The 22,109-nt window shown below is 40.8% G+C and overlaps 1 protein-coding gene across 1 annotated transcript in view; it reads left to right on the top strand.

The window, feature by feature from the left end:
* Positions 1-22,109, top strand: part of LOC144530953 (complement C3-like) — a 43,239-nt gene extending 21,130 nt beyond the window's left edge. The window contains exons 21-44 of the mRNA XM_078270777.1: positions 163-448; positions 2,303-2,388; positions 2,962-3,101; positions 3,530-3,739; positions 4,207-4,267; positions 4,698-4,781; positions 4,865-5,068; positions 5,955-6,030; positions 6,744-6,906; positions 8,148-8,255; positions 9,012-9,168; positions 12,135-12,298; positions 12,989-13,141; positions 13,400-13,459; positions 13,620-13,710; positions 16,464-16,515; positions 16,608-16,695; positions 18,030-18,119; positions 18,434-18,539; positions 18,810-18,899; positions 19,013-19,096; positions 19,389-19,469; positions 19,699-19,846; positions 21,592-22,109. Coding sequence (XP_078126903.1) covers positions 163-448; positions 2,303-2,388; positions 2,962-3,101; positions 3,530-3,739; positions 4,207-4,267; positions 4,698-4,781; positions 4,865-5,068; positions 5,955-6,030; positions 6,744-6,906; positions 8,148-8,255; positions 9,012-9,168; positions 12,135-12,298; positions 12,989-13,141; positions 13,400-13,459; positions 13,620-13,710; positions 16,464-16,515; positions 16,608-16,695; positions 18,030-18,119; positions 18,434-18,539; positions 18,810-18,899; positions 19,013-19,096; positions 19,389-19,469; positions 19,699-19,846; positions 21,592-21,727 — 2,918 coding nt within the window. The 3' untranslated portion in view covers positions 21,728-22,109. The remainder of the gene's footprint in view (positions 1-162; positions 449-2,302; positions 2,389-2,961; positions 3,102-3,529; positions 3,740-4,206; positions 4,268-4,697; positions 4,782-4,864; positions 5,069-5,954; positions 6,031-6,743; positions 6,907-8,147; positions 8,256-9,011; positions 9,169-12,134; positions 12,299-12,988; positions 13,142-13,399; positions 13,460-13,619; positions 13,711-16,463; positions 16,516-16,607; positions 16,696-18,029; positions 18,120-18,433; positions 18,540-18,809; positions 18,900-19,012; positions 19,097-19,388; positions 19,470-19,698; positions 19,847-21,591) is intronic.

Here is a 22,109-nt window from a genome sequence, read left to right as displayed (position 1 = left end):
ACATAACTTTTGTTTCTTTACAAGAAAAGTCTACAGGGCATCTTTTTAATTGTGCAGTAGTTTGGTGTTGTGTGTGGGTGTGGACATATTAACAGCTTCTAGAATCATATATTAGAGATATGTAATGAGACCTGCTAATCATATGTAAATGTGTTCAAATAGATTGGGCCAGTGAACGTGGGTTGTCTGCACAGCCTGGAATGTCTGGACGGTATGGAGCGCGTGGACTGCCTGCATTGTCTGTCCAGACAGTGCAAATTACCCCTTCAAATGAGGACAATATGGGAGAAAAAGTAATACCGTTTGAGCCAATGTACGTGGCGCTAGAGGAGGAGGAGGAAGAGGAGGAGGAGTATCTTGATGCAACTCAAGTGTATCTGCGATCCAAGTTCTACGAGTCTTGGCTGTGGACGGACGTTAACCTTCCCAGCCAGGCAGACGGAGACGGGTGGGTAATAGATAAGAGTAGAGGTTAGATCGGAGGCAGAATCATTTACATCATTTAGTTTACTTAAACATCATCTGGTGGAACAGTGTCAAGCTTCCGATTTGATTTATATTAGTGCATTTTATTAATCCCTGTGCTGCAGTTAGGTTGTTGCCGTACCAGGGATACCAAGGATATGCATTGCTAAAGCTCTGTCCTGACTGACAGCTCGCTGAGGTAGAAACAATGCTGGTCTGCATTGGCTTTAAAAGCTCTGACTAGGGCTGCACGATTATGGCCAAAATGCCAAATAACGTTAGCCTACCATTAGCTACAGTTTGTGGGCGGCTGTGGCTCAGTGGTAGAGCGGTCGCCTGTCGAAGTGTTGCCCGCGCCCCCCGACCCCATGTTTCCCGTGCCATCGGAGTGTACACACCAACCCGATTATCGGCCATCGGACCAAAATGTGTGTGAATGGTGAATGGTTCCTGTACTATGTTAAAGCGCTTTGAGTAGTCGTTAAGACTAGAACTCATAAAAACAGTTAGATTTACAGTAGTAACTGGATTAAACCCTGCTAAAATCCTGACATGATGAAATGGTTTATGGAACTAGCCCCGACCTTCGACCGTCAGCAGAAAAGGCAGTCGGACTTATCAGTTGGCTCCTGTCTCTCTAAAAATGTGCCTCAGAACTCATTGAAGCGACGCCGACTTGAGCGTATGTTCTGCGTGTGTGCGAGATGTAATACGTCTCCATAACAGCAGGCGGCGCTAATCGGTATTGTTGCCCATAAAATGAAGACCGGAAATGACGGAACATCTCTCTAGACGTATTAAACACAGAGCACGCTGTCGTCAGTCATTGTTTTCATCAGAGAGTGTTGATATTAGTCAAGAAGGATCGTCGTTGTCATTACTCGCTGAACGGAAGAAAATACGATGGCTAGTAATAAGAAGATACTGGCGTTATCAGCTCTCGGGCTTCTTCTTGTGGGAGAAGCAACGATTCGCTAGTCAAGGGCTAGCACTCCACCAATCAGATTGGTCATCGAGTCCGACTGCCCACTGGCCGATTCAACAAGTCAAATCGGCCAAAATGGATGCCGACGGCTCCTCCGACTGACGATGGCACAGAACACACCAAACAGACTCGAGTCACCGACCTCGCCAGACTGTCCGATGGCCGATAATCGGGTTGGTGTGTCACTTTTCAGGCCTGGAAGTTGCCGCTGGGTTCGCAACCAAGCAAGCGTCAAGGAGTTTTAAACAAACACAGCATGGTAGCACCCCTCTGTGCAATGTAAATTTGAAAATGCTGTAATGGACCAGCAACTGATTCCCCCAAAAATCCAGCAGTGTCATATTTGACTCCTGTCTGATAAACAGATGGATTAGGGATAATCCAAAGCCTCTTACTCTGTTTGATCACGTCAAACAGGTAGCACTGTGAACTCCCTGCATTGCATCATGTTTTGTTTAGTCAGTGATAGCAACTGAATAAACAGATGAGAATTCTGATTCCTGTGTGATCAGTCAACCAAAACTGCAAAGTTGCTGTTATTTTTTATCGCCAAGTTAACATTTTACAGGATAGCTGCTGAAACTGTAGCCTGGCTCTGCCCTCCTACGTACTTCCACTCAATTTTCATTTTCCTATGAAATGTACAAGAGTCTGGTAGGACCAGGCTACTGAAACTGTAGTATGATGCAACAAAGCAAAAGAAAATGTAGAGTTTTAAAATCGTATTTCTTTCTTTGATTTAACATTTATACAGCAATGCTATACAGTTTTTTGTTTCATCTATTTAAAAAGTGTCAGGGGCTTTGACCTTGGACCTCCTTGTGATAACACAGATATGAATCTGATTAACAGGTTAGCGTCTAAGAATGTGGACAACCCCTTACCTGACAGCATCACTGAGTGGGGAGTTCTGGCCATCAGTGCATCGCCTCATACAGGTACGAGGAGGTTGTCACTTTGTGACTCTCAGTTTGACTGTGACTGTCATTTTATGACACCGGCCACTGGCTTGTGCTTTTAAGTAGACAGATAGGGGACTGTCACATATTCATCATTATTTGGAGTGTCCCCAATTTTATCACTTAAAACTGGACTATGAAAATGCAAGCACTTGACTTTGAGATGTCTACATTTTTGTGCCACAATGCACACATGTATATACAGTAATTTCTTAACAGCAATCGTCCCCACTACATGCCACCACATCATTTCAGCATATTATCAACAATTACTTCTGTAGACTTTCTGTAGAATCTGTTGTCCAACAACTCACTCAGTTACACAACTCTACAGGGAATCAATACACATTCAGTGGCCTAATAATTGCAATGCTTAAAGTGTAAAACCACAGCAAACCTAATCCTTAATGTTGTCATTTACTGAAAAAGCAAAGGCTGAGCAAATTGTCCAGACTTTGCAATGACTGAAAGTTCAAATCTCTAAACTCAAAGTTACTTATACACGTTCATGTGCAGAGCCTCATTACATCATGTGCTTTTGAATGCCTGTAGGTTTCTGTGTCGCTGAACCGTACAACTTCAGAGCATGGAAGCGTTTCTTTGTGGACCTGAAGCTGCCGTATTCAGTGGCGAGGAACGAGCAGGTCGAGATTAAAGCTGTGGTCCATAACTACGGCTACGACGACCTGCATGTAAGTATATCTCCTCAAAACTACTCAGCACAGTCACTTCCTTATTATTCAGCTGGGGAATTGAGTAAATATAGAAAGCATCTTCTGCAAGTATACTGTTCAAAATCTTAGTTTAGCATGGTAGCAGGTGACATTTGTTAGATGTAAGTTAGCACTTAACACACAAGGACAGCTGGTGGGAATGCTATTAGTTTAGCACGTATTTTCTGGCAGTCCATTCAATAGTTGTCCAGACATTTTACTTACTGTAGAACCAGAAATGCGAGCTATATGGTGGCACTAGAGGCTACTAGAGGAAAAGTCAGGGGATCATCAAAGTCAGCAGGATTTATGGCTAAAACAATTCTAGCTTTACTCTGTTGCCTCTCAAAGGTAATTCAATAAATCAAGTCTTGAATGAATACATGTTGTGAGTGGTTTCCGTTTAGGTGAGGGTGGTGCTGATGAAGACAGAAGGCATGTGCAGCATTGCCTTTAAGGAGAGTCACACACAGGAAGTGACGCTGCCGGCTGGCTCTTCTGTTGCGGTGCCTTACACCATTGTACCATTGGTGGTGGGGAAACTTCCTCTGGAGGTGATGGTGGTGGCCAGAGACACGACGGCAGGAGACCGCATCCAGAAACAGCTACGTGTGGTGGTGAGTCACTCTTGATGATGAAGATCTCTTGGCAGTATAATCAGGGTAGGAGCTTTAACGGGAGCAAGTAAAGTGTGTCTACTCCACCAGCCTTTTGGAGGTTGCTTTGTCCTTCTGAAAGTCAGCTGCTAAAACCGGAAGGTTGATGCTCTGCATTGTGAAATAATTGTCCTTCATTGTCACAATCATTTTATTTCTATGTTACTTCCATGTTCCCAAAACAATTGCCATGCAGACAGTATGCAAAACAGAAATTAACTCAATTGACTAAATTGACTCATTGGAACTACAGCTCGCAAGCTGCAGTTCCAATGAGACAACCTTTAGGGGGGCCGAAGCTGGAAAAGTTACATTGTATGTCTTTAAGTCCAATTAAAGGATAAAAAAATAGAACACATTATAAAGAAGCTAAAAACAAGAAAGTTGAGACTGGCTTAAATAAAGATATCTCTTCTTAACCCAAACAGCTGGAGGGAGTGCAGAAGGCTGAAGTTTGGAGTGCGGTGTTGAACCCGTCTGCTGAGGGAGGTAAGAAGATCGCAGTGATGAATCATTTCCTGTTAACTCCTGTCAAAACGCATGTTAATATGCCAGATTTATGGAATTTTTATGTTTTACGTTCTATTCTCCTTATTCAGAAAGAGTTGGTTCCGCCTCTAACTCTGGTGTTCAATAAATCATATATTATTGTCTATTTATTTATTTATTTATTGCCCATTTAAACCAGCATTTTGCATGGTGAATTATTATTATTTTTAGATCACAGTTTTACGAGTTACAAATCCAGTATTATCCAGTTCAATTGTTCTCACAGACCTGACGCAAACAAAAACTCAATGACTAATTCCAAATTTTTTTAATTAGAATTGACTTTACCTTGTAAGAGATGGATCCTCCTCAGGTTTGGATTAACTAGTGATGAAGTTTAAATTTATGGCTCTGTTTCCGTCCACTATAGGCACACAGACGGTTCGGGTGGGCAAGATTGAACTGGAGTCAGTTGTGCCGAACTCTAGGCCAGAGACATTCATCAATGTCAGAGGTCAGTCACTGACAGAGCGGTGGAAAAATTCAAAAAAAGCCTACCAGAAAGGACTGATTCCTGATTCATTCTCTCTCCTCCAGGCAATGTGTTGGCAGACAGCATTGATAACTCCATCAGTGAGGACTCTCTGGCCTCCCTGATCCAAATGCCCGGCGGCTGTGTGGAGCAGAACTTGGCAAGCATCACGCTGCCACTCATCGCCACCCTCTACCTGGATCGAACCAACAGCTGGGAGAGTGTAGGGGTGCAGCGCAAGGCTGAGGCTCTCCGGTACATCAGGAGAGGTGCGAGAGAGGAAAAGGATGGATGGATTGATGGCTGGATGGATGGATGGAATTCAAAAATCTAAAGAAAAATGTGGTATAGATGATTGATTTGCTGGTGTATAATTAGTGAGTGAATGGACTGATCTCAGTGTGTGGGGATGAATGTATAAATGGTAGACAGTTGAGTACATGGACGGATGAAGAGTTGGAAACATGGGTGGATAGATGGTGGATGAATAGTTTGATACAAATGTGGATAGATGGATCATTGAGTAGTTGAATGGATGGATGGATAGCTTATTACATGGATAAATGGAGAGTTAGAAACATAGATGGATGGATGGATACATGGGCAGATTGATGGTTGGATGGAATGATAAGTGGATATATTGATGGTTGGATGGAAGGATACGTGGATATATTGATGGTTGGATGGAATGATAAGTGGATATATTGATGGTTGGATGGAAGGATACGTGGATATATTGATGGTTGGATGGAAGGATAAGTGGATATATTGATGGTTGAATAGACAAATGGTTAAATGGCTATTAGGATACTTGGATTTATACAGGAATCAGTGGATGGGTGGGTGGATGGATACAGCAAATGAATGGCTAGTTGGATGGATTGATGGATGGATGGATGGATGAATGAATAGACAGGTGGATAAATGGTTAGTTGGATTTGTGGGAGGATGGATGAACAGATGGATAGTTGGATGTACACAGATGGATGAATGGACGGGTGAATGGATGATGAGCCGAATGGTTGATCGATGAACTTCAGACTTGCTGGACAGATGTATGGCTAGTTAGCTTGATGGATAATTTTGGGAACAAGCTTTGTTTTCATTATGAATACATTCACATCCCATCTTTAAAGTCTTCCATGTCGTTTTCAGGCTACGAGAACCAGCTGGCATACAGAAAGAGTGATGGCTCTTACCCCCCCTACAGGAGGGAAGGCGCAAGTACATGGTACTGTCAAGATTTTACACATTTAGTCAAATCTTTAAAACCCATGAGCTGATTTCCAAAGAAAACCTAGTAGACAGATAAGCTAGAATTGTTTCCGTTTCTGTGGTTATTTGGGAATTTCAAATTTTCGCTTCTCTGTAGATTGACATGTATGAGGTGTTAAGATATCTGATAAAATAAGGTAGCCAATGTTATATTTTAGAGGTTTGAATCAGGGCTGAATAATAATCATTTTCGAATTGAAATCCGCGATTAATCAAATGTGAATTATTTAGTTGAATGTTAGGTGCAACATTTACATTTAACATTTGTTATTCCTCTTTTGATTATTATATTTACTCTTTTTTTCATAAGATAAATGCTGGAATAATGTTACATATCACAGATTGTTTACATAAATGTCAGAAATTGTATTTAACATGATTGCAGAAGGTGCAATATGTAGCAGAAAAAGAATATGCAAATCAAATCTTAATCACAATATCTGGCAGGAGAATCGCAATCAGATTCCCCCCCCCCCCCCCCCCCAAAATCGTTCAGCCCTAGTTTGAATGCATGCATGCATGCAAACACATTAATGTTGTGCCACATTCTGAAAATGCAATTAGTTAGTGTGTGTTACTATCAGTATTCATTTCCTCATTACTCAATATGTTAGATAAGTAGCGTAAAATGACCAAATAAAGGCTAATAACAGTCCACATGATTGTCAGGATCACGGCGTACGTGGTGAAAGTTTTCTCCATGGCTTACTCCATCACTGGCATCGACGAGCAGCAAGTGTGCGAACCGCTGCTCTACCTGGTGAACAACAAACACCAGCTTTTTAGAGGGAGCTTCAAAGAGGACAACCCAGTTTACTCCACTACCATGACTGTGAGACATACACTTAAAAACACACCATGTCACCCTGCTGATAACCAATGAAATCTTTTCTGCATGTTGTCTATCCTCTTTCCCTCTCTGCGTTCCTTCTTGGTTGTTCCTTTTTTCATTTAACTTAAATGAATGAATATCAGAATGATATAAATATCCTCCTAATCAAATAAACAATCAAACATCATCATTAAATGTAGATACTGTATAAGTGGATGACTTATGTACTGTATGTTGTTATCCTAGTAGTCAATGGTAAAGTTCATGTTCACACTAAATCTTTTGTAAAACAGCCAAAATATTCTACTTAAGTAAAAGTATTATTTATTTGATGAACTTACTTACTGTACAAGTAGAATTACCAGTATAAAAATCTAAAATTAAAAAGAAGCTAATTTAAAAGTTACTCAGAGTAAAAGTTTCCTAGTTAATTTTTAACAGCAGAGGGGAGATGTACTGTCTTATATATTATATTATATACTGTACTTAATATCTTATTTATACCTATTATGCTTATTTTATTTATTCGCAGTCTTTTGTGATTTGTTAAGGGCACAAAGCCAAAAAAAGCAACAAAAACCTTTAAAAAACAAACAGCATATTAAATTGAAAAATGTGACAAACAAATGATGCTAAAACATTTTTTTTTTACTCAGCAACGTTTGTGCTTTAAAATGTAGCAAAGTACAATACTTCAAGCAAAACATACTTAGGTAAAAGTAAAAGTACAGATTTAAAAAACTACTTTAAAAAGTACAAGTACACAAAAAACCACTCAATTACAGTAACGTTAGTAAATGTAATTAGTTACTTTCCACCTCTGAAAACAGTATCATATAGGGACAGATGTTTTGGAGTTCATTTTTGTCTTTTATTGAGGATTATTTCTTGGCACATGAACTTTCAAGCTCAATTTCAGTTTGGCAGCAGATATCTTTTGTGTAAAACTAAAACATTAATGACGACTTCCTCAGAATCAAAGTGTGAGGGCTTCTTTTTAGAGCTGCCAGAAAGAAATCAGTCCTAGAAGAGACAGAGACACATTTCTCATTCTGCCTCAATAGACCAGTATGCAATGCAGCCACAGGGCTGGTGTTTGGAGTCACGTTTTGAAAGGCATTTTTAAAAACGTACGAAATACAATAAATGTGATATGCAGATATTGGAATGAACTGGTTATGTGAATCCAAAGATTATTTTTTTTTCTATTTGAGTAAAAGCCTCTTTCCCTGTTTCTCCAGGGCGGTCTCCGTGGTGACGACCCCGAGACAACGCTGACGGCCTTCGTCCTCATAGCGCTCGCCGAGGCCAAGCAGGCTGGGATCCGCTGCACTGGTCCAAGCGTCGAGGTAATTCACACAAAAATTATCTGCAGAGTTGGATTTGCCAAGCAGTTACATTTCATTTTTAGTTAACTGATGTTTGTTTTCTGTAGAGCACTTTTATACCTCATTGTTATATGATCGGAGGTTTTATCAGTAGTTTTGCTTGTAAAAATGCATTATGTAATAAAATGTCAAAATGTTATACAAGTTTACTTCATTATGTTTTAACACCCGCAATATAATCTGGTTGCAATATGTAATAAAAACCCTAAACACAATATGTAATTGATTTTGCCGCATTTTGTAATAAATTATAAAGCTGCAGTTCTAACAAAATGCGAAGGGTTGCACTTTTTTATGAAAGTGTAATGATATGGTGCATTATGTATAACCTACGGGAATAGATGTCTTTTTCTCTGTTGGCTTTGAAAGGCATTTGAAGAAAAAAAATCAAAAAGTAATAAATATAGCCTATTTCATTATAAACTATTTTAATTAGTCTTATCTTTATTTCAATCAATCAATCAATCAATCAAACTTAATTCACAGAGCACTTTAAAACAACCAACGATGTTGTTGTTGCTTACACTCATTATGTATGAATTTATAACAAAATGTGGCAGATTATTACATAATGCGGGTGTTATTACATAGAGGTGAAAATGTATTACATGTTGACTCTTTATTACACAATGCGTTGTTGTTACATAATGCATTGTTATTACATAATGTGTTGTTACAGTGCTTAAAACTGTTGTCTACCATATGTGTCTGCTGTAGGTAGCTGTCCGTAAGACAGCTGAATACCTGAAGAGTGCGCTGTTGACGACGGGGAGGAGGCCGTACACTGTGGCCATCGCCTCATACGCGCTGGCTCTGCTGGGGAATGCTCAGCCCTACAACCCGACACCATTTTTACTCAGAGCTGCAGCGCCAGGTATCTCATACACTCAGAGCTGCAGCGCCAGGTATCTCATACACTCAGAGCTGCAGCGCCAGGTATCTCATACACACTGCAGCTCAAGGTATCTCATACACTCAGCCCAGTTTCATTTGTACACTACTGAAAATCTTACCTACTAATACATCAAGTTACTGCTTCAATCAATTCAGTTTATTTATTTTATTTGTCTTATGTCAGATAGTCTGACCCACTGTGGGAATAAACCATAGACTGTAAATATTATGATTCATGTTTACAGTCTATGGTATAAACATGCCATTGGCAGCGTATTTCATTCTCCCCCCTTCTGCTATCTGCGTGTTACCATTTTTTAAATCCACTTTCTCTACGAGAAACAACAACCTCCGAGCTAGCAACCCACACATAGGCAGGAGCTCAGTTTTCCAAATCGGTGGATAGGCTGAGGGAATCAACGAGTTCTAGGAAAGGCTTCCACATCTCTAGGAATGTCGAAATAGAGCCTTTCAAAGAAGATCTAAGCTTCTCCAGTTTGAAGTTGTCAAGCACCTCTTTAATCCAACGGTCGTGTATAGGCTGGCGGGAAAGCTTCCGGTTGAGCCGGATCAGTCTCCGAGCTAGCAGAGATGTGAATGCCAGGGCCCACCTCAGTGCAACAGGGACAGGGAGGCCAGAATCAGGGGAAATGCCGAAAATGGCTGAAAAAGGGTTAGGGGGGATAGTTTGCCCATAGGCTCTGCTCATGGTATCAAAAATGCTCATTCAGACAGATGCTAGTTTGGGTCAAGACCAGAACATATGAGTATGGTTGGCAGGGGACTGGTTGCACCTGTTACAAGCGTCCCGGACAGTGGAGTATATTTTAGACAATTTTTGCGTTTGTGTAGTGAACTTTATGAAGGACCTTACATTGGCTTAGGCCATGAAGAGCACATAATGGAGGAAGAATGGACCATAGCCAGAGCATGACCCCATTGTTCGTCCATAATAGTCATGCTCAGGTCGCCCTCCCACGCAGCTTTTGAGTACGAGGGTTCACAGAGGTCGATCCTAGTGAATCGTACAGTACAGAAACGCATTTCTTACGGTTGGGGTCTATCACCAGGAGGGAGTCAGTCAGGGTTTCGGCGGGGCGGTTTGGAAAGTGGGGAAATGTCTTCTTAACAAAGTCTCTAATCTGGAAAAAGCGAAAGAGGTGTAACTTTGGCAAATTGTAAAGGGAAGAGAGCTCTGTGAAGGACTCAAATATGCCATCCTTGTATAGGTCGTTAACGCTGACAATGCCATTATTGTGCCAGGCCCTGAATGCCAAGTCTGACCTCGAAGGTGTAAAGACATGGTTTTTTAAGCAGTTGGGTCAAGACGGAAGGACCCTGTAAACTTAAGTTTTCCTAGCCTGGTTGACACCAGACCCTTCTCAGTTGTAACTGAGAGTGGGTCTGGGCAAGGTTCATTCGCAGCTCATTTCCAAAGGGGCGTCACCAACAGATGGCGCTCAAATGCCTCTGTGCGCATTGGATAGTCCTTCAACCAATCGGATCAACGATCCGGGTGACGTAGCAGCAACAGCAGCAACGGGTTGCTGCCATAGGTTGCTGTGCTTCGGTGGCCGTCGTGTTGAATATAAGCTGCTCACCGGTTGCTGCGCTATCGTCATCGTGTAAAGCCTGCCTCAACGGTTGTGATTGGTGTAAAGTCCGCCTCAACGGTTGTGATTGGTGCCTCGATTTGGAAATGGGCTTGAATGGGCTCTTGGCCAGACTGACTTGCAGTGCAAATCTCAAATTTGCCGGAAGTTCGTCAGGGTTTTCCCAGGCTAAAGTTTTTCCTAACCTGACTCCAGATCTTAAGCGAGAGGGATACAATTGGGCATGTGCCCACAGATGTTAAGGGCAAAGGTAGTTGGGAGCAGAGGGCCGACCGCAGTAGAAGGCGTGAGCTCGCCCACTCCAAATGTACCCAGACAGGAAGTGAGGCACAGTCGTCGCTCATCCAGTATAAGAGTTTATGCAGGTTAGCTGCCCAGTAATATCGTCTGAAGTTAGGGATTGCCAGACCCCCCTCAGTCTTAGGGGACTGTAATATTGCCTTGCGGATCCTAGCGGGTTTGACGCCCCAGAGAGATTTAGATATTGCCCTGTCCAGCTTGTCAAAAAAAGATTTAGAGATAAGCGCCGGAATGTGCTGGAAAAGATAAAGAAATTTGGGGAGGACAACCATCTTAATCAAATTTATCCGGCCCATGAGGGAGAGCGGTAAGACCGACCAGCGGTCAAAACCGCTTTCAATTTTTACGACCAGAGGTAAGAAATGTTTGCGGAACATGTCTGTTATGGCCATTGTAACAACAACCCGCAAGTAGCGAAAACTGTCCTCTGCCCACTTAAATGACGATAACGAGCGTGGGAGCAACCGGAATACGCACCAAACCGTTCGAGAATGTTTAAAATCACAGGAAGTGAGATGGCTGGGTTAGCGATGTACAGGAGCAGGTCGTCCGCATACAGTGAGACTTTGAGTCGTGCCAGATCGTGTGATGCCCTCGAAACCTTCCGCTGAGGTATCATTACTTGACGAGTGGATTATGTTAAGTAGGTGTCTAGTGTTGTGGGAAGTCTGTCGGCCAGGCATGAACCCTGTCTGATCTAGCGAGATAATGGAGGACATCACCCGTTGAAGACGGAGTGCTAGAACCTTTGAGGTCCACATTGAGGAGTGAGATTGGTCTATAGCTGCCGCAAAGCAGGGGGTCTTTACCCTTCTTAAGAATTAGGGAGATGGTGGCCTTCGATAGGGTGTCCGGAAGTCGACGCAGACGAAAAGCCTCGAAAATGGCAAGTTTTGACGAAGATTTGGATCGTGCAATAAAGCAGGCCTGTTTGGTTCTTTCAGTGAATGGTTGTAAAGATTTACAAAGAAGATGCATATAATATATCTTCTTAAATCCTCCTTTACTGTTAATTGTTTCCTCTTTCCTCCAGGTGGCAGCCACTGGCCTGACAGTCAGAACACCTTGTTCACCCTGGAAGCGACCGGCTACGCCTTGCTAGCTCTGGTGAAGTTGGGGCGCATGGAGGAAGCTGCAGCGCCGTTTAAATGGCTGAACGGCCAGCGGAGGAGAGGAGGAGGCTTCGGCTCCACTCAGGTAACAGCAGGGAGAGTCTCGGAGCTGAGCTGGGATCTGCAAAGCCAACCTCATTGTCTTTTTAAGTTCATTCACCTGTTCCAGGCTCTGATTAGTAGTTACTGCCTTATGTTGACTACACTGTTTACTGTTACATTATAGTAAATCAGAAGTTCATTAAAGTCCATTCAGATTTTTCATTCAAATTATTCAGATGAAGCGTCAACACACTGTCTCCTTATGGACAACAGTTCTGTTGGGAATGGAGTGAAGACTATAAGTCATTTATTCTCGATCTTTGCGAGCGGTAAATGTACTCAGTTGCCAGGTGTTTATTATGGACATCTATTTAAAACTGATGCAATCTAATACAACAGTCCTGCAATAGAACCTTAATAAAGGATATCATTTTCATTTTGTGAAAAATAACGATTAATGGATTATCAAAAGAGTTGCTGAATATCTTTCTGTCGATCGGCTAATCTTCCCAGCTCTAATCTGAAAGTGTATATCTTCTGAAAAATCATTGGTATGATGATGAAATTAGTACTAAGGCTGGTCACTTCACTCATTCACTCTTTCGCACCTCTTACTCGCTTGCAAACTGAGGATTACGCAATAACGTTAACAGGAAGAGGACAGACATCACCCACTACTATCTAAAATCTCGTTCTAATCATTTCTCTGTTTCCCTTCTCTGTCCGGTCCCAGTCCACCATGGTGGTGCTCCAGGCGCTGTCCGAGTACCTGATAAACAAACCTCCTGATGATGCCAGTCTGGATGTGGATGTCAGAATAACGGGGCGCAAAGAAATCCGCTACCATTTCAACCCTGTGAACGCCTACGCCGCTCGCTCCTCCAGGGTGAGAGACATGAAACCGAATGTAAAATCCAGGCGGGTTCATCAGTATGAGACACTGGAAGTGTATCATGATGTTTCTCATTTCATGTTCAGAAACTCAGCTGAGTTTCATAACATCAAACAGTGTATTTGGGGGACATTTTGGGATTTCAGAGAACCACTGGTTGCAATAAAATAACCAGGGAGTGTATTTTTTTATGTATTTTTTAAGATGTATGCTACTACAAATGTCTTCTTCTCTGGTGATTTTGTTGCGTAGTTGCCTGCTGATCTTGATTTGGAAGTACAGGCTCGAGGGACTGGACAAGGAATACTGGAGGTACGATCAAGTTTTAAGTTTAGCACCATTTTTCTTTTCATACAGAAATCCAGCAATGTTTTGTTTGCACAGTACAAGGCTTTTACTTAACACTAATTTGCATGATTTGTTTCTCTTGTGTGTCTCTCTTTTGTTTTGCATGTGGTGTCTTTGACTCTAGGTTGTGACCCATTACAACCAGCTGCCGGAGGTGGATGAGAAGATGTCCTGCAAGGACTTTGAGTTTAGCGTCGCTATCGAAGAATCCAGCGGTAACGCGAGTTCTCACACTGTCTCATATAGAGTATGAATGGTGTTTTTCGCTTCAGTTTTGTTTTCTGTCCTCTTACTGTAGGCCAAGATAAGTCACTTTTAGTGCCACAAAGGGATGAAATACATTTCAGCAAAGATAAAAAATCTCCTGGATTGTTCCATTTCCTTAATATATCTGAAACAAACAACTTAAAACATAACATAGAAACATAGCATAACGAAGAAAAGTTAAAACTGATACAATTTGCTATAATTACAGTCAGGTCCAGAAATATTGGGACATCAACACAATTCTAATCTTTTTGGCTCTATACACCACCACAATGGAGTTGAAATGAAACGAACAAGATGTGCTTTAACTGCAGACTTTCAGCTTTAATTTGAGGGTATTTACATCCAAATCAGGTGAACGGTGTAGGAATTACAACAGTTTGTATATGTGCCTCCCACTTTTTAAGGGACCAAAAGTAATGGGACAGATTAACAATCATAAATCAAACTTTCACTTTTTAATACTTGGTTGCAAATCCTTTGCATTCAATTCCAGCCTGAAGTCTGGAACGCATAGACATCACCAGACGCTGGGTTTCATCCCTGGTGATGCTCTGCCAGGCCTCTACTGCAACTGTCTTCAGTTCCTGCTTGTTCTTGGGGCATTTTCCCTTCAGTTTTGTCTTCAGCAAGTGAAATGCATGCTCAATCGGATTCAGGTCAGGTGATTGACTTGGCCATTGCATAACATTCCACTTCTTTCCCTTAAAAAACTCTTTGGTTGCTTTCGCAGTATGCTTCGGGTCATTGTCCATCTGCACTGTGAAGCGCCGTCCAATGAGTTCTGAAGCATTTGGCTGAATATGAGCAGATAATATTGCCCGAAACACTTCAGAATTCATCCTGCTGCTTTTGTCAGCAGTCACATCATCAATAAATACAAGAGAACCAGTTCCATTGGCAGTCATACATGCCCACGCCATGACACTACCACCACCATACTTCACTGATGAGGTGGTATGCTTTGGATCATGAGCAGTTCTTTTCCTTCTTCATACTCTTCTCTTCCCATCACTCTGGTACAAGTTGATCTTTGTCTCATCTGTCCATAGGATGTTGTTCCAGAAATGTGAAGGCTTTTTTTTAGATGTTGTTTGGCAAACTCTAATCTGGCCTTCCTGTTTTTGGAGGCTCACCAATGGTTTACATCTTGTAGTGAACCCTCTGTATTCACTCTGGTGAAGTCTTCTCTGATTGTTGACTTTGACACACATACACCTACCTCCTGGAGAGTGTTCTTGATCTGGCCAACTGTTGTGAAGGGTGTTTTTCTTCACCAGGGAAAGTATTCTTCGGTCATCCACCACAGTTGTTTTCCGTGGTCTTCCGGGTCTTTTGGTGTTGCTGAGCTCACCGGTGCGTTCTTTCTTTTTAAGAATGTTCCAAACAGTTGATTTGGCCACACCTAATGTTTTTGCTATCTCTCTGATGGGTTTGTTTAGATTTTTCAGCCTAATGATGGCTTGCTTCACTGATAGTGACAGCTCTTTGGATCTCATATTGAGAGTTGACAGCAACAGATTCCAAATGCAAATAGCACACTAGAAATGAACTCTGGACCTTTTATCTGCTCCTTGTAAATGGGATAATGAGGGAATAACACACACCTGGCCATGGAACAGCTGAGCAGCCAATTGTCCCATTACTTTTGGTCCCTTAGAAAGTGGGAGGCACATATACAAACTGTTGTAATTCCTACACCGTTCACCTGATTTGGATGTAAATACCCTCAAATTAAAGCTGAAAGTCTGCAGTTAAAGCACATCTTGTTCGTTTCATTTCAACTCCATTGTGGTGGTGTATAGAGCCAAAAAGATTAGAATTGTGTCGATGTCCCAATATTTATGGACCTGACTGTATATTATATATTTAACCTATAACACCTGCCATGACATGAACATAACATAGCAGAAAACAATGTCAAAGATGAACATTTGTATTAACATGTATAATGTCATCACACACAAGAACATCTTAATGAAAAAATGCAAAAATACATTTAATAATCTACATTTATAAAACAATGGTGAAATATGTTTTTTTAAAGAATAATTATTAGAGATGGTCCGATACCATTTTTTGCATCCTGATACTGATTCCGATACCTGAACTTGCGTATCGGCCGATACCGAGTACTGAGCCGATACCAGTGTGTCATATATTTTATTATGTTTTAACAACTGTATACTACTATCCCTGTATGGATGTGATATGATTTCTATCTTTGTTGTCGGTCTGGCTCAGGTTAAACTCTTTATGAAACATGAACAATCACGAACAATGAATGCCACAGAACTTTCTTTTATTATCCAGTTTGACAGTCAGTTATAACGGAAAAAGAACATAAATTAACAAAATTTTTCTTTAACGTAGATTTTCTTTAGGGCTTTATTACGTGGTATCGGATCGGTGCATAATCTCCAGTATTTCCCGATACTGATACCAGCGTTTTAGGTAGTATCGGAGGCGATATCGATACTGGTATCTGTATCGGAACATCTCTAATAATAAATATGTAAAACATATATGTTCAAAACCTGAAAATGTAAAACATTTTGACATATCACAACACACACCAAATATCTTTAAGTAAAAATAAAATAGCATACGGTAGCACAGCCAAATAAATTATAGTGTTATGTAAATTAAAGTCCACAGGACAAGCAACCAAACTTCTGCACATTTTTCTGTCCCATAACAGAAAAGCCTCCAGCAGACGTGGAAAAATCCTACCAGCTCACCATCAAAGTGAGGTGAGTTACTGTTATTTTCTTTAAACTTTTTTATTTTTATAAAAAGGGGAATAAAAGACTAAAGTATCAGTTTGTCTCTTTCTATCCCACAGGGCTTTAGGACCCAGAGATGTCCGGATGGTGATTCTGGATATAAATCTGCCCACCGGCTTCACCCCAGAAAACTCCGACCTGGAGATGGTAATCAGCCTCTACTGCTAGATTAAGATGATCCAGGTTCAAGTTTAACTAGCTTTTGTTGAGTACATCTCCACTTATTTCAAAATCATAGAAAATTATTTTGAAGAGTTAAAGCCGCAAGAGAATGATTAATAGTTTTACTGCTTATCTTTTTTGCTTTAATTTTGGAAGAACACCTGAAGGGATGTAACTGACAGACTGAAACAATAATTTCCCACTTTCACAACAGAGGAGTAAAGTACTTAAAGGTGCTCTAAGCAATGTCACGCATTTTTTAGGCTACAACATTTTTTGTCACATACAGCAAACATCTCCACACTATCTGCTAGCTGCCTGTCCCCTGAACACACTGTAAAAAAACATCTCCTCACTATCCGCTAGCTGCCTGTCCCCTGAACACACTGTAAAAAAACATCTCCTCACTATCCGCTAGCTGCCTGTCCCCTGAACACACTGTAAAAAAACATCTCCTCACTATCAGCTAGCTGCCTGTCCCCTGAACACACTGTAAAACAACATCTCCTCACTATCCGCTAGCTGCCTGTCCCCTGAACACACTGTAAAAAAACGCGGTCTCTGTAGACAGCCCAGGCTCCACAAATGCCAACAAAAAAACTGTGCCAACCTGCACCACCAAACATAACAAACAGTCTTCCAGCCAATAACCGACAAGAAGGATTAGGGGGTGGGGGTTGGGGGTTTAGTGTGCGGAAGGGAGGGGTAGGGGACGGGATGAGGAGGACGGAGGGGCGAGCTAGCCTCCATTTTGTTTAACAATACTTTGAACGTCAACAACAAGTGACATCACCCAACATCGCTTAGAGCACCTTTAAACACACAAAAGACCCAACTGATTTGATAACATGGATTCTACAGTTAACTCTCTATATCAAACTATACATATTATACTATATATATATACTATATAACCTTTGTAGGAGGTTACAAATGTCTTGCAAAGAAGCCACAATTTAAGCCCTGCTAATAAGGAGACTGTTGTCAAGTGAGCAAGTAAAAAAATAGGCATTTCAGCATCAGTAGTTGAAATGTTGTATGGTGTTAGTCAGTCACTATTAAGGAGATCTTCCACATGCGAAGAATATTAAGTTTAAAAAACGGTATTAATAAAACAGGCATGTTTTTAAGTGTCTTAAAATAACACTGAGCACCAAGTTTTGTTTCCCAAAGCAGAACAGAAAGTACATTTTGCAGGCTACATGTATCACTTGATGTTTTCTATATCGGGATAATGACACACGATAGGTAAGATGAGACTGGCTACATGTTTAGGCCAGGCTTGCTAACTGATTCTGTACATTTTTGTGTTTGTCCAGTTGTCAAACTCAGTGGACCGTTACATCAATAACTTCCAGATTGTTGATAACCTGAGTGACAGAGGCTCTCTGATCATCCACCTGTTCAAGGTAAAACATTGTTTACTTGTTTGCAACCAGAAGGAAGTCAAAACAGGTCTCTTGAAGTCAGTTTGTGCATCTGGTAATGTCTCCATGTTTGTGCCTTTTTCAAGAAGCAGGTTTACTGAATTATCTCCATAACTTTGCTTAATAAAACTTGGAGCAACTCAATTTAAGGAGTTTCCATGTTTTCCACAGAATACTCAGATTTTAGAGAATGACCCCATATACCAAAATATGGGGTCTAGCTCAAGCTTGCAAAATATCCTCGCTGGCTGTTTCTCTTCTCTGTTGCACTTAATTATCCCCCTTTGTCCTCTCAGGTGTCTCACAAAGAGCCAGAGATCCTGATCTTCAGGCTTCAGCAGAGCTTTAAAGTCGGCCTCCTCCAGCCATCCTCGGTTACTGTGTACGAGTATTACAACCCAGGTGGGAGGACACATTCTGACCATCACAACTCACATCACATATAAGAAATAGTTCACTACCAAAACATCTTAAACATCAGTAAAAGACCCAAACTGAGACAAAATAACAGGCAGTTTTGGTCCTAGTTTGATTGTGTAGAATATTGCCAGTTTATTTATTGTGATAGTAACACTGAAAAATAATATTGAATCTTTCAGTATGATGGTGACAGGTGTTGTACGTTCTCTCTCTCTCTCTCTCTCTCTCTCTCTCTCTGTCTCTGTCTCTCAGATCACCGCTGCAGTCGCACCTACACTCCCAGAGAGGACAAAGAGGCGCTCACTCAGATCTGCAGGGGCAACGTCTGCCGCTGCACGCAGGGTAACGTGTGCACGTGTCTGCAATGATGCGTTAGTGGACACGTTTGTATTTATGGTGTCTGTTGTTTTCAATTTCTGGATTTTATTGAAAATACATTTTCTCATACTGTCCAGGTGACTGCTGCGTTTCCAAAACGGACAGTGAAAACTTCCTCAATAAAGACAGAGAGGTGTTTGCCTGCAAGACTTTACACCACGGTATGATACACTGTCAGACACACACACAATCTTGATTAATCACAGAAGCAAAAATGAGAGAATAACATGCAAACGATTATTTGCAATTATTGGTACAATATACAGAGAAATGGATCAATAATTATTTTCAATATTTAGCAAAACGTACTAACAGCTAATGAGTAATTAAACGTTCTGAATGCTTTAAACGCTTAAACAAATCTGTACAGGAAAATATTAGGTGAAAGGGGTCAATCTACCTATTAGTGGTAATTAATGAACTACCTTATAATGAGATGTTCTTGTGTTTCAGTTTTCAAGGTGAAGGTGCTGAGTGTCAGCCAGAGTTACTACGACAAATACGAGATGGAGATCACGCGAGTTATCAAGCTGGGTGAGTCGATGCAATATCTGGCTCTCTTTGATGGTTATCAGCTCTTTTTTTATTTTCAAATAAAGAATAGTTAACTACTAAGTAAGATACTTCATCACAATGTAGAATAGCAAAACAAATAGCATGATTACTTATCAGATGGACCCATATTCACACTCTGTGGATTTAAAGGTCTGTTCTCTAGTTCTGAAGCTATATATCATCTGAATCTCTCCATCCTACCATCCAGGTGTGGAGGCAGGAGTCGAGGTGGGTCAGAGCAGGTTCTTCATGTCTCACGGAGGCTGCAGGGATGGAATCAACCTGAGGCAGGGCTCTGAGTACCTCATCATCGGCCCCAAAGAGGACCAGTGGAACATTGATAGTGACACCAACAGGTAAGAAGAGCAAGAAAAAAAAAAAAAAAGTATCCTCGTTATAAAAAAAATGGTAGGCAATTGTGGGAGGTGAAGTTGGCTGTAGTGCAAGTGACAGTTGGAGTAACGTGGACTATAAACGTGGATGAGTTTATGTAGTCACATTTGGCAAATGGATCTTTTCTAGCCACCATGCATATGAAGCTACAAAGTAGAACACGTTGGATGCTTGCAGTAAACTGTCAGCTGTTGCCAGTTGATTACAGTTTTTCTTGATTGCTTTGACCTGCTTAAAGAAACTGGGATCCACTCGGTTTTCACCCCACCCTTTAGCAGAACAGTTAACACGGATGTCATTCAAGCAGTCCAAACTCCATTGTTTTAGCTATGGTAACCAAACAGAAACCATCTGTTCCTAACTATTAGAAACTACCTACATCAGTATGAAACCACTGAAGCACCTGTTTGATGCTCCTTAACACAAATCTTCAATTAGCAATCAGTCTGCAGGGTTAGGCCATGTGGCCCCATCGTCAGTTGAGACTGAGTATCAATAGTGGCTTCTTATACTCTACAGTAATAGATGTTTATACTTTACTGTAATAGATTCTATTTTTATTTTCTTAATTTCTTATACTCTAATAGATTTTATTTTGGTTTACCTGTATTATGTGTAATATTTACAGTCTTTTAGTTTTCAGCCACAGTTTGAACATAAGAATCAATGGAATCAATACAATTTGTATCAAAGCATTTCTGATTCTGGATCCAATTCTCTGCAACAAAATGACAACAAATGGCACTGGCATGAAAGCTACGTACAGTAATAAACTACAGTGACAAGCAATGGTGCACTGATTGTGAATGAAGTGCTGTATTTAGTATTTTGTTGTCCACTGTGTAATGGTTGATTGGAAGAGCTCATACACTTGTTTGCAAGTTGTGTTTGAAGGCAAAATTAGCTTTTGTTGCATATTTTAAATGTTTTGGCACGGTTAGAGCCTTTTGCAAACAAAATGTGTCATTTAGACCATGAGTGCCACTGTTTCGGCCTGTGTGTTAACTGTTTTGAAAATGTGGAGTTTGAGTTGACTGCTGCATCAAAGCAATCAAGAAAAACTGTAAAAGTCATGCCTTCCTGAAAATGTAACTAAATTAATTTACCGGTACTGTTTGTTTGCTGCATCACAAACATTATTGTCACCCTAAGTACAAACTCTGACTTACAGTGAAAAGGTTCCTTTATTTTTATTTTCCTAGTTATCTATCAAGTTTCAAGTCATTAATTACCAATGTACAAGAATGACAAAGAAGCAGTCGTTGGCAGTGAACATGTTTGATCTCTGGCCTCCTCCAATACTGCTCATTAAATATGTATAAAAAGAAAATAACACAAGTAAAAAAAAAAAAGAGAATCTGAGACATAAAAATATTGCAGAAGTTGAAAAATAGGGATGAAATAAAATAAAGTAATATACATGTGTGTTATAGGTATATAGTAACTGCAAATGAATTCACTGAATGTAAACAGTATAAGTATACAGATGTATAAACAGTTTGTAAAACGGTAAGTAAAAAGTATGTAAAGGTAAAGTTGACGGTATAATTTATTACTAGGGACTGAAGGACAGAGAAACTACACCGGTGATATTCTTTAAATAATGAAACTGCAGTGAAAGATGTATCATAGACATTTTGAGGCAAGGTGCACAAGCAAACATTGACCCTAACAGTGTAAACTCCTCTCTTTCCTCCCTGTCTGCCAGATCCATCTACATGCTGGGAAAGGACACCTGGGTGGAACGCTGGCCTACGTCTGCAGAGTGCTCCAGCATGCAAGCTAAATGCAAGAGCCTGGAAGATACTGTGGAAGAACTGTCTGTCAATGCCTGCAGGGTGTAGAGGCGTCGGAGCCGCAACTGTACACCTTCGTGTGCAGTTGAAAGCCGGAGTAATAATGCCATTAAAACAAGTTGTTTGTGTTTTCACTGTAGAAAAAAAAGAACTGAAGTGGAGTTTGTTATAGCAACATACCCATAAGGTTTTTCGGTAACACTTTACTTAAAGATACCTACATAAGAGTGACATGACACTGTCATGAACACATGACACAGTCATGACACATGAACCCTAACCCTAACTTGTCATGACAAAAACCAAATGACAGTTAATGACAGAAGCGTTATGTCATAAACATTTATGACACGTTCATGACAGTGTCATGTCACTCTTATGTAGATACCTTCGAATAAAGTGTAACCGGTTTGTCTTTACTGTAATGATA

The sequence above is a fragment of the Sander vitreus genome, chromosome 2, assembly GCF_031162955.1.
Source record: "Sander vitreus isolate 19-12246 chromosome 2, sanVit1, whole genome shotgun sequence".
Taxonomy (NCBI): domain Eukaryota; kingdom Metazoa; phylum Chordata; class Actinopteri; order Perciformes; family Percidae; genus Sander; species Sander vitreus.
This window is presented reverse-complemented; position numbering and strand designations above follow the sequence as displayed.